Here is a 17,740-nt window from a genome sequence, read left to right as displayed (position 1 = left end):
CGCCCCCACACACACACAAACACACAAACACGTCTTCCAACCACAGCAAAATTGGGTAGCTGAACCACAGGTGCAAAAGTAAAGAAAACAACGAGGAAGGGGAAAAAACAATTAAACAAATAAAAATAAACTGCAAAAAATTACAGGCTGCAATAAAATAAACCACTAAACTAACCATCTTTAACGTTTAATTATTTTATTTTACGTGCCCCCTCCACTTTCAGAACCACTGGGTTAAATGCTCTTACTGCCTTTGTTATGATTCCCACACACTTTTGTGTGATAGAAAAAAACACTACAGCACACTCAGAGTGGATGTTAGACTGCTCAACAATTTCGTGTTTCGAGTTTGGTGTTTAACACATCAGACACACCTCTGCCTGCAGCTGTCAATGTTTTCAGACTACTGCGTTGACGTCATGTTACCTTGAGCATACGGCTGTCACACGGCACGTCAAACTGTGACTATCATCAGTTAACGTGGGTGTGTTGGCTCCTGATTTATGTTGCAGAAACAGAGATTAAAGATCAGGCACAACACCTTTTGTTATGTTTTTATTAAAATAGTTTTATTGTTGTCTGAAGATAATATTAATACTACTGATGGTCAGATGAAGCCTCGAAGCTTTCTGTCCAATTGCTTAAAAACAAGGTTTCATTTCTCGAGACTTTATGTTCACACAACCCCCCACCCCCTGCTGGTCAAAACCTTTATTGTCATTTCAACTATTTATCTTTACTATTAGCTGTCTTACAGCAGTGTCGGTGAGAATAATTATAGCCAAGTATATATAAAAAACACTTTAATAATCTAATCCTTCTGTGCGTATGGTTCATTCATTTATTAATCTAGTAAGATCTTGGGTGTTGTTCCTGGGATCTGCTAGAGCCACTCACCCAGCTTGGGGGTCTGTTGCCTTCACCTTCAACCTGGACAGTGGTTTTGACACTCGCTAGTCCTCAGTGTCCTTCCTTCCACTTAGCGTACTGTTTCATGGTGCTGGGTTTGAGGTGAAATCCTCCATGCATGCTCAGGAGCTTCCTTTTCTTGATGTTAGTTTCTTCTGTCTCCTTCTTTGGTCAGCTTATTATCCTAGCAGGGTATCTGATCACCGGTAGAGTGTAGGTGTTAATTGCCCGGACATTCTTCTACCCATTCAGCTGACTTTCAGGACTTGGCTTAATATGTGGATGTCCCAGGTACCTATGGCTGTCCTCGATGTCTGCAATGTTGCCTTCTGGTTGTATAATCCCCTCAGTTCTAACTGCTTTCCCTCTCTTTGTTACCATCCAAATACACTTCTCCAATGTCATTACTGTAGATCAGGGGTCCCCAATCCCAGTCCACAAGGGCCGGTGTCCCTGCAGGTTTTAGATCTCACCCTGGGTCAACACACCTGAATCACATGATTAGTTCATTACCAGGCCTCTGGAGAACTTCAAGACATGTTGAGGAGGTAATTTATCCATTTAAATCAGCTGTGATGGATCAAGGACACATCTAAAACCTGCAGGGACACCGGCCCTCGTGGACAGGGATTGGGGACCCCTGCTGTAGATCATAGTAGTGTGGGTCAGTGAATCGATGTGTCGTTCACTCCTGGTATACAGCTTGCTGTCATTCATGTAGAGGATTTGCTGATGATTACGCCTTTCTGTAGTTGGTTTCCCTAGCCAGTCTTGTCAATGATCTCACTGAGGGGGTTCAGGCCTATGTGGAACAGCAGTACGGAAGACCACCTCCTTGTTAAATCGATTGGCTTGAAGTTGGACTGATGTTCACCACAACACCATCAAATTTCTGATGAAGGCTCTTAGGATCCTGTTGATCTTGTATAGCTCAGGGCATTCCAGGATCCAGGTGTGCTTTCTATCAGTAGATGGTGTTTCACCCCTCTGGTGTTTCTTCCCATTCCTTTCCGTGCCAAGTATTGAGCCATATGCCTGTTCATCTTAGCCGCTATGATGCCAAACAGAAGCTTCCATTTGGCACTGAGGCAGGTCTTTGGCTGGTAGTTGGATGGGACCAGTCCCTCATGGTGATCCTTAGGAATCAGGACTGTCCGGCCTTTAGTGAGCCATTTTGGATGTGTCTCATCTACTAGCTACTGGTTCATTTGTGAAGCCAGACACTCATGGAGTCCAGCCAGTAGGTGTGAATCATGTTTGGTCTTGGTGCTTTCCAACTCTTCATACTGAAGACATTTTCTTAGATATCTGACACAGTGATTGTTACTGGATCCTGTTCAGGGGTCGACATTTAGATCCACTGTGGAGGTAAACACAGACAACACGAGAGCTCTCGCCAATCAACGGGGTCCTTAGCTGTGATGAGTAACAAACACTCCTTGTTTATTACTCATCACCACACAACTGAATACTTTTCCCTCCAAAACACAGCAACAACACTTCCTGAGAACTGGGTGTGAGTGGAGCCCTCCAGTGGTCCACCACAGTGTATGCTTTTGCTGCCCTGCAAGTAAAACAAACGCAGTAAAGCCTGCTGCTCTGTGTGTCTCACTTTTTTTTTCTCACAGAGTCTGCACGCAGATCTGTAACAGCAGCAGAAACATGACTGTTAATAACAAGATTTGTGCCTTGCTGCATGCACGCTACAGAAGTGATGTACCACAGACAGATTGCACCAAACACAGACGACATCACAAAATTACACATCTGCTGACATCCAACCAGCAAGTATCTGCTTCTTTTTCGTCCTATTAAAATGTCACTCATTCAAAGGGAAGTGTTAACAGCAGACTCAGACCATGGGGTAATAAAGAGGAAACTATTCAGCAGAGACAGAAACCACACATCAACTGCCTGTAAAAGACGAACATGGCCAGCAAATACAAGCGACTCGGCAAGTACATTTAAAAAGAGCAATCTATAATATTAGTGTTAATTAAACAGTAATAGAACTCAACACTCACTTTATCTTTCTTAGGTTTTATCTTTATTTGATCTATTCCTCTCACTGGTTTCCTTTGTTTTTACAATAGTTGACGTTTTTGTGTGGTTGTTATTGTAAAGCAGATTGTACAATATGATCTAAATACATGAGCACAATGACCGACGTAAACATTAATCGACCAATGGTTAAAAAAAAACCTTGATGGAAGCAGTTTGTAGATGACACGAGAAGTAAACACGATTTTAACACTTTTGACAGAAAAACAAAGGGCAGGTTCCGGTTTTTGTAGCTTCTTCTGTTTCCTTGTTTGTGGCTTTTGTTTCATTGATTGACATGTAGAGAGAGGAAGTACAGCGCAGGAAACATCTGTAGCTTCTCTTATCATCAGCAGATTAATGCTTAAACGATCAGATCAACTTTTCTGGCAAGGAAACATGGTGTTTTTTTAGTGACAGATGTAGCAGCTCCATTTCCTGAATCACTTCGTTGTACAATAAATTACGTATATTTAATGAGGTCATAGAAAACGTTTACCTTGATCCTGTAAGTAATGTAAAAAAAAAAAAGATGTCAGTGGGGAGGCCACACGAGCCTCGCTCTTCTTCAACCACTCTTTGCCTTTTTCATCTTACCTCTCATAGCACATGATCAAAAATGGATTGACAACCATTTTAAGGTCCAACTAGACATTGTCTCCAAACGTCTCAGGGATCATCCAGATGTTTTCTGTCCAAACTGAGACGAGCCTTTATGTTCCTTTTGGTCTGCCGTGATTTTCTCCTTGAACTCTGCCATGGAGGCCATTTTTGCCCAGTTTCTTTCTCATTGCTGAATCATGACCTTAGCTGAGACGTGAACCCTGCAGGTCTTTTACGTTGTTCTGGGTTCTTCTGTGACGTCCTGGATGAGTCATTGGGGTACTCTTGGAGTAATTTTGGTCTAAACAGGATAATGTGCACAGGGTTAAAGTGGATTCGGCAGGTGGAGGAACCCTAAAATCAGCTGTAAGGTCTCAGTGTGGGTAAAAGAATCAAACTCTCAAACTCAATAATTTCTATTGAGCACTCCAGTAGATGTTCTTAGTGTACAGGCTGCGATCAGCTGACCTGCTGCTCTTCGTGCATGCACACACCAGATGTAAAAAAAATGTTTCATAAGTTGTCCTGGTTGATTTCATCCTCTACACTGACAGAGCACTGTTAATGCTGTCTGATTTCTAGATGGTATAAAGTTGGTATGAAGGTGAATTTCAGTCAATGAATCTCTGCTACACTTGATGTAAGCTAACTGTGACCATGAACCCACAACCACTGTGCAGCAGTCACACACTGTTCTTTACATTAAACCCAACACAGTGCAGCAAACTAACCCGTTTATCCTGCACAAACCTGCAGAGGATTCTCATGCAGAGACAAACATACAAAAAAATCTGAAGGAGCTCAAACACTTTTTCACACTGTTTATTTGGTTTTACTGATGTTAACACAGTCGCTGATGTTAAAATTTTCTGATTTATTTAAACAGAGTCAGGGGAACCACAAAAGAAGCATACAAAAGCGAAACCAGAGCTCAGGATGGTGCTTGTTGGAAAAACTGGATCTGGAAAAAGTGCATCAGGAAACACCATCTTAGGAAGAAAGGGTGCTTTTGAATCTAGATCATCTTCAAGCTCGGTAACTTCAGTGTGTCAGAAGGAAACAGGAGAGTTTGAAGGTCAAAAACTGGCTGTGGTCGATACTCCCGGTCTGTTTGATAATGTTAAAACTGAAGAGGAAATGAAGACAGAGATCAGGAGAATCATCTCCTTTGCTGCTCCTGGTCCTCATGTGTTCCTGGTTGTGATCTGTGTGAGCAGATTTACAGACGAACAACGAGAAACAGTGAGAATCCTTCAGCAGATGTTTGGAGTATACTTAGCAGACTACACCATGGCCTTGTTCACATGTGGAGATAACCTGGAGCATGATGGAGTCACCATAGAACAATTCATCAGGGAAAATCTAGCTCTCCAAGACTTCATCCATCAGTGTGGAGGAGGATATCATGTTTTTAACAACCGAGATGATGACAATCCCTCTCAGGTCAGAGAGCTGCTGAGGAAGATCAACACTATGGTTCAGGGAAACGAACGAAGCTGCTACACCAATGAGATGTTCGAAGAGGCTAAAGAGTCCATGAGAAAAGCTGAAAAAGACTTCAGGATTGTTGTTGTTGGGAAAACTGGAGCTGGGAAGAGTTCATCGGGAAACACCATCCTGGGAGGAAAAGCCTTTAAAACAGCATCAGCTTCATCCCCTGCCTCAGTGACGTCAGAGTGTCAGCAGGAAGCAGCTCTGTTTGATTTTCAAACCCTGGCTGTTGTTGATACTCCAGGCCTGTTTCACTCTGTGTTTACCTTAGGCCAGGTGAACACGGAGATCAATAGATGCATCTCACTGGCTGCTCCTGGTCCTCATGTGTTCCTGGTTGTGATCCAGCCAAACATATTTATAGATGAAGAACAAAAAACCCTGAGAATCCTTCAGGAGGTGTTTGGAGATGAAGCCGTTCGTTACACCATGGTGTTGTTCACACATGTAGATCTGAATGTCTCCATAGAAGAATTCATCACTAAGACTCCAGCTCTTCGTGAATTCGTCCGTCAGTGTGGAGGAGGATATCATGTTTTTAACAACAATAGCAGAGATCCTGCTCAGGTCAGAGAGCTGCTGAAGAAGATCAGACTAATGGTTCAGAGAAACGGAGGAAGCTACTACACCAACAAGATGTTTGAAAAGGCAGAGAGCGCTATAACCAAAGAGATGGAACAACTTCAGAAGAAAAACCCTGGGCTGATGGCCACTGAAGCAAGATATGAAGCAGAGAGAAAAAACAAGTTTATCCGGGGCAGCTGGGTTGGTGCTGTTGCTGGAGGTGCTGCTGGACTCAGTGCTGGAGCTGCTGCTGGAGTCAGTACTGCGATTGCGACCGAGCTTGCTATTGGAGCTATTGTGGGAGCTGCAGCTTGTCCAGTAGGAGTGCTGGTTGGAGTTGGACTGGGTGTGGCAGCTGGAGCTGCACTGGATCGTACTACTGCTGCTAAAGTGAGGAAGCAGGCGTGTACTACACAGTGACAAATACTCACTCAGCATCAGCTCGTTCACATCATCAAGACAATATTAACAAGTCCTTCTCATTATTCTCATTTTTATTTTCTTATTTACTTTTTATTGGATTAAATTAAAACGAATTATTAATTATTGATCATGTTAGTTGTTGGAGTGATATTTTATGATTGTCATTTGTACTTAGAAACATAGCATCAATAATGTTTAAAGGTATATAATCGATTGAATAATGATAGAATGTCTCATCTGCAAAGACTGTGTGCGTTCCAAAGTGCTCTGGCATACACACACAACCTAAGGTCATGACAGGTCGTACCTTCTCTTCCTGATTTATGGTATGGGAGGACACCTACTCTGTATCTGTTTAAGTATAAGAGCCCTTTATTTAGGTGAACCGTTGGACTCCTAGCACCAGCTTTGGGGAGTTGTTCGCAGGGTCATATTTTCACACACACACACACACCTACACACAGACAAGGTACTCTTTGTTCACATATATGCCTGGTTGAGATGTCACATGTTAATGAGACTATGCATATTTATGTAACCACAATAAAGAGCAGTGCTACGGGGAAGCTGTCTGAGAGTGACTGGGGTTCGAGCAGCAGGAACAGCGCTCGTCTTGGTCATCTCCCTCGTGCACAAGATCACACAAAGAGCTCTGGTGACTTGCGTCTTGCTTTCACCATTGTAGTAGAATTGTCTCGGCAGCAATAGGTTTATGCCGAGATAAATGTAATATTAGTTGTGGCGCTTTCTTGAATCTGTCTCTCTCAGATGATGTAGAGTGTGTTTAAAAGCATCGTGAGCTAAACAGATGGAATTTATTGATGAGGGTTGCTTCTTGTGCTGTCAGAGGAGAAACTGCAAAAGAAGCTGGTCTGACTGCACATACATAAATACATGTATGTATGTATGTCTGTATGTATAAGGGAGGGAGGAAGGATTCATCCAAAGGAGGGCTGCTACGTCACAAACTATTTCAGCGAGTAAACCTGTAAAATCTGTACACGAAAGCTCACCTGTTCTGTGTCAAGAAAACCACTAAACAAGACTTTACCATTAGATTCTGGCCACAGGTTTCAGGGCCAGTACTAAAAGTACACTGGTTTATTGGAAGCCCCCATGGCTGGGTTATGAACTAGCAAAAATAATAGCGTATAGTAAAAGAATAAATAGTGGTAGGTAGCTTCATTACACCTTTTGATTATCACCATGGACTGCTATCAGAATACCTGGTGGTATTTTCATCCTTCTCTCAGGAAATGGCATTAACTAAGTTTGTGATATAAACTCACCCTGATTTATCTTTCCTAAAGTAACATAAAGACAAGTAATGTCAGAAATCACAGAATAAAAGGGCTGACTGGACCGGTTACATATAACAAGCACAGTCATTTGTGGAACTGGACATTCAACAACTGTTAACATTGGGAAAGCTTCTACATATATCGACACATTCAAATTGACTGATTGTACTTTTTTAATGCTGTGATGTGGAAAACACTAATACAATAACAGCATTTGGTCATGCTGCTGTCACTGATGCCTCAAACACATTTGACAGCTTCTAAATTAAGCTTACCAACATTATTTTATTTCTTTTTTTATTAGTCCTTTATTTATCCAGGTAAAAATCTTATTGAGATTAAAAATCTCATTTCCAAAAGAGACCTGGCAGTATTATTGTGAGTTATGACCCACATGCTAAGTAGTGCACTGCATCAAAAGTAAATCCTGTTACATCATGAAAAGAAAAGAAAAACAACTCAAATAAAGTAACAAAAACATGTTTATTATCAACAGGGTGTATAAAACCGTTCATTGTGAAAAGTAAATCCACAAAGTTTATGGTCTGATATGGAGGATGAGCATATATTACACCTGTCATTATGAGACACCATCAAATCACTCCAGCAGAGAGACCTCATGGAAGTATGCTCCCAGCAGCTTGACTCCCTGAATGTAGTTTGATCTGAAAATGGAGAAATAAAGCCATGATAATGGTTTATAATTAAAAAACTCACTTTACCTGTGATCACATTTTAGCATAGAAATAATCTGGAGATGACAAACATGATCCTCTCCTTTTACTGCAATATTTCGTCAGTTTTATCTACTTGTTCCACATTTCAAAAGAAGTGAAACGGTGTGAGCTGTGACCAACCTGTTGATCTTTTCATTCTGAGAGTGAGCTCCATCATCAGAGGACCCTATAGGAAGCAGCATGACATTACGGCCTGTGGCCTCCTGGAAGGTCAGGGTGACCGGGATGCTGCCGCCCTCGCGAGTCAGATCAGGCTCGACCCCGAAGACTACAGTACAACGAGGAGGAAAAGAAAACAAAAGCAGTAAAAATGTAATAATGACAATAATAATAACATCCTAGCTGTCCCTGCATAGGTACAACAAATCTGGGCACAAGCCTATCAGTGAAAATATCTGAAAAAGGCTTAAAAATATGTCCACAAAAATATGCATAAAAAAATGTCCCTGTACCTGTCTTTATGGCCTTTCTCCCTGCCATGTAGTGTGGGTGGTTGAAGTCTGAGACCCAGGCTTTGGCACCGCTGTCCCCTGTCACTTTCAGTTTATTGGGGGTTCCCAGTTCAGCAAACCTCTTCTGCAGATGATCGATGACCTTGAAGAGGGAAAAATAACTTAGACTTGTTGAAGCTTTAATGTAGAAATAAATTGAAGTTGATCTTTAGCTATTTCCAAGTCCAGGCTGAGATTCATTTAGTAAAACCTAACAAAACCTCCTCGTTACGCAATCATTTGTGACAAAATCACTATGTCTTGTCTGCTTGATTGGTTTGCCTGGTTTTCTGCAGATGTATTTTAATGCCGTAACCTGGGACTTTGTTTTTTTCTCTGAATAAAATCATCTGCATTCACTTTATCTTACAAAAATAAGGATGGCTGAGCAAATCATCTGAGCAACAAACTACCAATAAGTGGCAGAGATACAGAGTGACTTCTGCTACTTAATTATAAAACGATGATTTAAGTTAAGTGAGTGTTATATGCGATCACTGTGACCTATAACATTGTTTACCTGCTTCTTCACAACTTTGGGGTCCATGTCAGGCACAAGGCGGATGGAAAACTTGCCAATGACCTTGCGAGGAATAACCGTCTTGGCTCCTGCTTCAGAGAAAGCTCCCTCAATACCATGAAGGGAAAGAGAAGGATATCTCCAACGGTGCATGAGGATTTGTTCCTATGGTGGAAAAATAGGTTCAAAAAGTGTGAATGACCCCACATTATACAGCACATTTCCACCAATGAGCAGTGTTGGGACTAACGCGTTATTAAGTAACGCGTTACAGTAACTACGTTATTATTGTGGTAACGAGCACGGTAACTAGTTATTATGCCAAAATCAGGAACGCGTTACTCGTTACTGGGATTTAGATAGGGTCGTTACTCGTTACTTCGTGTGGTGGCTATCACGGAGCTTCCACAGATTCAGTAACATTAGCAAGTGGTGGAGGCCAGCAGGTGGATGAGGGAAAAGAGACCCGAGGTGGCCGCCGGTCCAAGTGTGAACTGAACTTCAGGTAAGAAGTTATGACCTGCAGTCTCTCTGGGTCAGATATGAACCAAGTTTAGGTGGAGTTTATTTTCGTTATTCTGACTTTTTCCGTACTGCGTGCTAGCTAGCATGACGGAGTTTCTATACAGCTGGGTGGTGCTATGAAGTTAATGATGTTGAACTTTATTTTGTTCATAAGTTATTAGAGTTGCCAACCGTCCCGTCTGGTATTCAGAGAAAATATTACGCGTTTCTTATTGAGGTGAAAAGGAACAGTTTGTCCCGTAATTCAGCTGCAATGAAAAAGACACAAAGCTGGAGTTATTCTGTGTCTTTGCTGCACAGCTGCCTCTTCTTCTCTCATTCTCCCCCCTCCCTCTCCCGTTTCTACTTCAATCATGAAACTGATCAATGATCAGCTGATCAGCTCTCTGTTTGTTTATCGCCCACTTTGCGCAGAAACAGGAAACCAGTGGATGTCGCGCTAAACAACAGCAGCACGTTTAAGCTTGATCAGCTGTTGTTAGAATTTATTTAATATTAATTTCTAGTATCAGCTGATGTTTGCTGGAGCCACAGCTGTAAAGCTGCTGGTCATGATATGGTTTGGTTATCTGGTGAGAGGGAAACATGAAGATGAAACCAGGAGATGTCCTTACTGGATCATCAGAGCTGTGATGGAGAAACAGGTTTACCTTTTAGGTGACATGGATGAGTTGAAGTTATGAACTGTTTCTGAGAGACAAATAACACCAGGATCCTTTTCTAAGTAGCTGACAGCTGGTAACTGTGCAGGGGCGGGTCTAGCAAAGTGTTGCCAGGGGGGGCAGGTAGGGCACTAACAGGGAAAGGGGGGCACAAAGAAATACTTTTCTTTCTTATTCTCATTTAAAATGTCTAGCTTTTAAAAAATAATTATCTGAATCTTACAACAAACGATTGATAGATTGATGCATATATACCATCAGAACAGTGTACATCACTGTCACAACAGTGTTTATTTTCATTCAAAGGCTTTATGATTTTTCCTATAATGGTGGGCCGGTCTCTAGTCAAAATGCCCAGGCCAGTTTTCTGTCCCAGTCCAGCTCTGTATGCAGCTCATCTGCAGTCTGGTGTTACCTACATCTTCCTATTCAGAAGGCAGAATTTCCGAGTTCTGAGTACAATCAAAGCACCACGACTGCAGTTTTTGTGTTGGATGTAAAAGGCGCACATGACGCTGTGACGTAGGCTAGAATCATGGCAGCAGTCAATGACGGTCCAGGCGTGGGATTTCTCTCGTGGAAATGTGCACATTATCTTTTTCTTTCTATTGGTAGGTGGCACAGTGCACTGTGGCAAGTAAGCAAGCTAGAAGACTGCAAAGTTATGGAAGCAACACATTAACAAGAGAATTCTGAGTAAAACCAAAGTTACTTTCCCTAGTAACTAGTTACTTTGAAAGTAACGAGTAACTTGAAGTAACTGAGTTACTTTTGAGAGAAGTAACTAGTAATGTAACTAAGTTACTATTTTAAAGTAACTTACCCAACACTGCCAATGAGTGATGTGAACAACATAAATAATTTCTTTGCCTTTGTGTCATGCAGCAGCTGGTCAACCCCCACATCTTTACAGTACTCATCCAAGTCAAAGTCGATCTTCTCGTACAGCTTTTGCTCCTCTGCTGTCAGAGGCGCCACACTGTCATAGATCCCAGGAACCAAAATCTTACCCCTTTTGTCAACCAGGGAGCCTGTGCAGGAAGTCAAACACATGATTAAAACTCTAAACTGCTGTAAAATAAGGTGTGTGAGACTAAAAATCACAATTATCAGCTTCACTTGCCCATAAGTGCGATGAGGTCAGTCATGGCCTCATGAACAGAGCCACCAAACACCCCTGAGTGCAAGTCCTTTTCAGCGCACTCCACCTTGAAGTTTGAACGTAAAACACAATTTTTTAAAAAAAAAAACACAAAAAGCTCAAGTATGCCCCTCTTAAATTGAAACACTGTCCCCACCCCCCAACAACAATAATCCAATACTCCACCTCAATGAAGAAATAGCAGATTCCTCTCAGGCCGTAGGTGATGCAGGGTTTGTTCTTGCCCAGCCAGTAGTTGTCAGAGATGCAGACGTAGTCCACGTCTTTAAAGAAAGTGTCCTTTCTAGAAAACACAAGATCATCCAGACCCTCAGATTCAGATTCTTCCATCCCCTCGAAGCAGAATTTGATGTTGATGGGAAGGTCCTGCAACAAGAAAAGAGATGCATAAGAAAGAAAAAAAAATCAACAGAATAAAATTTGGTTACTGGTTCAAGTTTAAATTCAGGCTCATTGTGAATCTGTTTTTCTCATTTTCTAGAGTTGAAACATATGAAATAATTTCACATTTTTAACAACAAATGATCTCCAAATCAGTGGTGGGTGCCCCACACCAAATGTGCCAGAGTAAATATAAATAGTAGACAGCAGTAATGCATGTCTTACATTTCTCACAATGAGTTTTAATAACAAAGCTGAGCATGAGTCCAGACTAAGGATATAACTGACGATTATATATATGATAATTATTATGCAGCTAAACACTAATACTGTACATTTATCAGCTGAAATTTACTGCTACCAACTAAACAAGTATTTACTGCCATTTCATCTGAAGAGCCAGAGAGCCATAGCAGAAAACACCAACTAAAGACAGATAAGGGTCACATTTTTGTAAATAGGCCAAAATTATATTTTAAAGTGGTATGAATGACCCACATATCTTTTTAGAATACAGTGCTATAGTAGCTATTCTGCTTTATTATCACTGTACAAAAACGAAAGAAAAACATTAATAACATTTTAAGTAACGGTGTACATTTACAGATTCTGAATTATACCATCACACCTCAATATACTCCTGTCACTGTTCAAACACAGCCAACTTAGCATGTTAAGCCACTTCAGGGTTGTTTTTAGGACACACTAAAATATCATATCATCTTTAAACTATCTGAACTTGAAACACCTTTTGTTGGCCAGCTTAAATCTGGCAGTAACTGTACCTTTCCAATCTTCTGATACGCTTCAATGCAGTTAAACCAGGCCAACACTGGACCCTTGTCATCAGTAGATCCTCGTCCATAGAGCTTACCTACAAAAATAAAACTTTATTTCAGTTTCAAGGTTCTAATGAGAAGATAGTGGAGTTGAAAAATGATACTAAGGTTATATTTATTACATAGTCAGCATTGAATTTTGTAGCTCAAAAAAAACTCCCCCAAGGAAACACAATTTTAGGGAAGCAAAAACATCTAAATGCAAATATGTAGAGCAATAATTCAACTTAAAGAAGATCCTAAAGAGTAGCAAAAAAATGACTAGGTTAAAATTATTCAGGCACAGCTTTTGCATTACTGTGTGGAGCATAACAAAGCATAGACACCAATTCAGGAATGCTGCAGTGACTTAGTTATGTGAACAAACAAATGCACAGTCTGTGAAATAAAGGACCAGTCATGACTCACAAAGGAAAATGCCTCACTTGAGCCTTTTTGCCTTTTCACAATCCGAGTGTGTTCCCAAAGATTCTAATAATACCTTTACTGGTTCAACTTAACCTGAGAAGACTGTTGATAAGAATGCAGTTCTATCAAAAGACTTTGGAAACATGCTGCTACCTGTTACTGCAAGCTTTGAGAGCATTTAAATAAATTTAACCAATCTAATCACCAAAATTAGAGTTTGATTTTATTTGATTGTTATTTTATTTTATTCATGTTGCAGTGAGACATTCTGTCATGTGACCTGCTGAGGTTACCTGAGGCAAGGTGTGAGTGGAGACTGAAGTGCCTAAATAGCATCTCAAGTCTGCATTATAGGTGGCTGACAGCTGGCGTTGTAATTCACCACCTCCGTTCAACGATGGTCTTTCACGGTGGCAACCTCTAAACAACCTAAAGTGGTGGGGCAAGGTCTCAACTTTAACCTCATATGATGGTGAAGACATCTTTTTTTTCTTCACACCCTGGCTAATGTGATGACTCGCATGATCAACAACCCTCGGGACCACCTGAGAAAAACTATTAGGGGTTAAATACCTGAGACAAACATCCATTTGTTTTAGAACTGAAGGAGCCTCTTGGATGAGAGGTGAAACATCTTTACAAACTAAATACACCCTTCTTTTTTCAAGCTCTCAAGACGCACCTGTGACTTGTTTTGTGTTTCTTATCTTTACCTGTTAAAAATACATTCATCCAATGTTCCCAGTCTACATAGTTGAGCTTGCTGGCAGCATGCCTTCTCTTAGCTATGCTACCTTACGGGAATTACACACCTCAGTCCACATGTCCTCATCCTGCATTACCTACCTGCTAATTGGTTTGGTTTTTTGTTCTCAGTAATCTCAGTTAAGACCACTAAAACACTGAGTCCTCGCCAGGTTGTGACAATGTTAGAGCTCATACAGAAACAGCTCCAGGGTTGTTTTGTGCAGGACGCAGGCCAAAAGTATTCTCCTCTTACCGTCTTTCTCCACCAGAGTAAAAGGCTCTGTGTCCCAGCCGTCACTGATGTTTGCTGGCTGAACATCAAGGTGCCCGTAAATACACACCGTCTTCTTTGCTGGGTCTGATCCTAACTGCCCCAGGATGATAGGAGGCAGGGGGATCTCGTCTCCTGAGGGAAGCTGTATGAATAATGATTTATGGTGAAATTTAAGTTAAAAAAGATAATGTAAAATACAAATCATTAATGCATTAAGAAATGTAACCAGTGCAAGACCTTCTGCTTGCCAACGTCCACCAACTCCACAGTCCCTCCCAGCCTCTCGATGTCCTTGGCTGCCATCTCCATCATTTTTTTGATCTCCCCGCGCTTCTCAGGCCAAGCAGAAACACTCTGGACACTCACCCACTCAGCCAGGCGCTGAGGTAAATTATAAATAAGTGATTTAAAGACATTAAAATCCTTTTTTTTTTTTTTTTTTTTTTTACTATTTCATGAAGTTACTGATTGCAAAAGAATGAGCCAATGTGAGTGACTCTTAGGACATTAGACCCACAAAGATTTGATTCAAGCAGCAGTTACAGTATTACTGAATCTTATCAGGAAAACTGGTTTTACAGTTGGCACCTACTATAATTCAAGTTTAAGTGAATAAGTTGCAAATCTGTCCAGTTTTCAGTTAGCTCAATAAGCCATTAAATCAAGTGACAATCATACAAAAAACGCAATAATTAAACAGCTACAATTTATTATTTTTCCTGAGTGATCTTACCTGCACATACAGGTCCTGGTGGTCGTCCACATACTTGCAAAGTTCTGTGAGATGAGCCATTTTTGCCAGGAACGAGAGCTGAGGGTTAAACAAGCAGACAGGTGCGAGTACACCTCTGGGTTTGTGCAATCTTATGAGAGGACAAATCCTTCATGCACGCATGCACTTCACGTAAATGATGAGATTTCCAGCCAAACTCGTTTCACTTCATAATTTTGCAGAACTATAGCTGCAGCCGTTTGGGGCTTTAATGCCAGGCTTTCAGAAAAAAACAGTGAGAAAAAAAGCTAACACCTATGAGGCTTACATTACAAATTTTTACCATAAAATGACAATAAAATAGAATTCGCATTTCAGATCTGCACAAAAGGTTAAATGTGGAGTTTATTTGTTTTTTTCTTAGAATAAAACAGCAGTTAATGTAGTCTGATTGATAGCCTTTTTGAAGAGGTAAGATGTCCATTCACTGTGTGAAGAAAGCCATAAATGACGATTTAATTGTGTCATGCTGAGGGAGAATCTGAAAATAAGCCATGAAAATTTCACATGGAGGTTATTTTTCACAGGTGTGCACTGAATGCCAACAATGGCAAGTGAAGTGAGTGTAATCGCTAAGTAAAGCGAAAGTAAAACGGCTAGGTAACACATCAGAGATGCTGCCTTAAGGTGACTGAGACCTAATCTAGCCCTCTCTGACAAATACTTTTCCTGGGTGAAGGAAACGGCTTCCAGGGCCTAATCCGTGGATCGACTTCCTCCAAGGCGTGGACGTCTATCAGCAGAGAATGTACCTTCACCTATCAGCAGAGAATGTCCCTTAGTCTGTAACACAGTCAAATATATTCTCAAGTAATATTCAAGCATGCCATTCAGCGTGTTAGTACGAGCTCGGGAGCAGCTTGGGAGAACAAGAAAACAGAGACTGCTTCAGGTTGTCTTCCCAAATCGACTCAACTTTATTCACAAGTACAACAGTTTATATAGAGGGTAAAATTCATGAGACAGCAGATTATCAGTTTAAACCAGTACAGACCAAGATAAGGGAGCGTCTTCCTGCCCTTGGGTGAAGAAGCATCCTTTGTGTAGTTTATCAGTTCAGCTACAATTGTGATTATCTCAGCGACATATTTTCAAGGCACAAAATAAAGAGTTCTTTCATTAGTGAAATCTGAAACAAACCATTTGGCCTCAACAGGCGTCTCCTAAAAGATTAAGAAACTAATGTAGCTGAGGGAGTGATCTCTGTGGTATTTCAACCTTGTACCAGCCTGTGATTCTCACACATCAATTCTTGGGTCAAAGAGAAAAATAACTAAAACAAAGGGGCCTTATTGAATGACAGAGTTTTCCTGTATAATGTCACTATAAAACAATATCCAGTAAATGCTCCCATGGTACTAAAATACCTAACACTGGGCATGTCTGAACTGCAAAGAGAACCATTAAAATCAGACTTACTTTGTTTTTATTCCGGTGTTTCAGATTGACTACTGTTGGTCAAAGATATATGTGCCAGACTTGCTTTTCAGTAGCCGCTAACAAACCAGGAAATGAACGCAGTTCACTACGTCTTTAAAGATGCATTCATGTGCTTGTTGTTTTTGTTTTGTTTTAGAATTTAAAAAAAGAGTAAAGAGCATGTCATTTTACCGGGCGACGCTAAACGCCGAAGATCAGGCTGAAGGTGTGTGCGCAGTGTGGAGCAGGGAAATTATTTTACTGCTATTGGTAAATAATCATCAACATTACTATTGCATTAATAATATAATCTGCAGCATTGATATTGTATTCAGAGGTTTAAACAGTGTGTGTGTCTTTCAGAAAACACACACACACTTAGTTAAAGAGAATCATTTATAGGTGGAAGTTTAATCATGTTTTGCTTGGGGTTGCAAAAAGAGCAGTTTGTCGCAGAACTGCTGCTGAGGTGTCAAGATGACAAGCAAGCATCCGGCAGTGACAGGATGTACCTGCCATGGAGACGAAGACAACGTTCTTTTAAACTGTGTTAAAAGTCATTGTGGTTTTGATTTGACGTATGCATATATTCTGTCTGTGACGTATGAAGGGGCGTCATTAATTCAAACCCTGATGGTATATCTGCTTATGCTTTGATTAAGTTGAAGATCAATCCCTGTCTGCGTACAGACTGGTCTTCCCACGCGTGTATTCATTAAAATCAATTGTTTGACCAAGATCTTGGACCATGGTTGTTTGTACTCTCCTTCCTCAATTATGTGAACCTTAACAGCAGGTTAAAGCAGTAGTTCCCCAAAAAAAATTTTTTGCTAGCCCCCCCCCCACACACACACACACACCCACACCCACACCCAAATGTTGTTTTCATACTCCATTGCACTTTATTCCACACCCCAAACCTTCAATTAAACAAATAAACTAAATAAATTACAGGTTGCAATAAAATAAAATTGCAATAAAATTATACCATTTTATGGTGTATTTTACGTATAGTTGTTTTGTTGTTGTTGTTTGTTGTTTTTATTTTGTAAGAATATTCAACATTGCTGTCAATACATTTTTCCAAAAAATGTCTCTCTGTGCAAAATGGGTTTAAAAACATAAACAACTGTGGGATACTGTTTGTCTGTGATTTGGACAGCCCAGCTTCTGCTCCCGACGCAGGGGAAATAAATTCTGTCGGGGATACCGACCTTGGCACCGCCGTTGTGCAGGTGAAGCCAAAGGCAAGATATGCGTCATCATGTTCTCTAGCCTTTGGCTTGGAAGGAAGCTGGTTTGGAAGCATATTTGGCGATACATCATCCCGTACTTTGCTTTTGGAAGCCCAGTCAAAAACCTGTACATTATGGTAGAAGTGTCCAAGCATTCTTTTTTTTTTTTTGATTCACACTGCCCCCCTGCAGTTGCTCTGCCCCCTCCACTTTGGGAACCACTGGGTTCGATAAATG

General features: G+C 40.9%; 2 protein-coding genes across 3 annotated transcripts; one reads left to right on the top strand and one right to left on the bottom strand.

Moving 5' to 3' along the window:
• The first annotated feature begins 2,790 nt into the window (after positions 1 to 2,790).
• Positions 2,791 to 6,165, top strand: LOC146683008 (GTPase IMAP family member 8-like). Its single transcript, XM_085445488.1, has 2 exons — positions 2,791 to 2,863; positions 4,439 to 6,165. Exons 1-2 carry the CDS (start codon positions 2,839 to 2,841, stop codon positions 6,025 to 6,027), a joined length of 1,614 nt encoding a protein of 537 aa, XP_085301614.1. The 5' UTR covers positions 2,791 to 2,838; the 3' UTR covers positions 6,028 to 6,165.
• A 1,321-nt stretch (positions 6,166 to 7,486) lies between these two features.
• Positions 7,487 to 16,216, bottom strand: LOC146683007 (cytosolic non-specific dipeptidase-like). 2 transcript variants are annotated; one of them, XM_085445489.1, is made up of 12 exons: positions 15,514 to 16,216; positions 14,811 to 14,888; positions 14,315 to 14,458; positions 14,057 to 14,219; positions 12,595 to 12,683; positions 11,594 to 11,794; positions 11,390 to 11,474; positions 11,137 to 11,297; positions 9,080 to 9,244; positions 8,521 to 8,662; positions 8,189 to 8,336; positions 7,487 to 7,996 (listed from the first exon to the last, which is right to left on the bottom strand). In XM_085445489.1, exons 2-12 carry the CDS (start codon positions 14,868 to 14,870, stop codon positions 7,930 to 7,932), a joined length of 1,425 nt encoding a protein of 474 aa, XP_085301615.1. In that variant the 5' UTR covers positions 14,871 to 14,888; positions 15,514 to 16,216; the 3' UTR covers positions 7,487 to 7,929. The 2 variants fall into 2 exon arrangements, with proteins under 2 accessions (XP_085301615.1, XP_085301616.1); XM_085445490.1 differs by lacking the exon at positions 15,514 to 16,216 and having other exon boundaries at positions 14,811 to 15,507.
• Positions 16,217 to 17,740: the final 1,524 nt, after the last annotated feature.

This window comes from Copadichromis virginalis, linkage group LG22 (assembly GCF_057382275.1).
Source record: "Copadichromis virginalis isolate Kocher_CV1m ecotype Utaka linkage group LG22, C_Virginalis_male_GT1.1, whole genome shotgun sequence".
In the NCBI taxonomy this organism is placed as follows: Eukaryota; Metazoa; Chordata; class Actinopteri; order Cichliformes; family Cichlidae; genus Copadichromis; species Copadichromis virginalis.
This window is presented reverse-complemented; position numbering and strand designations above follow the sequence as displayed.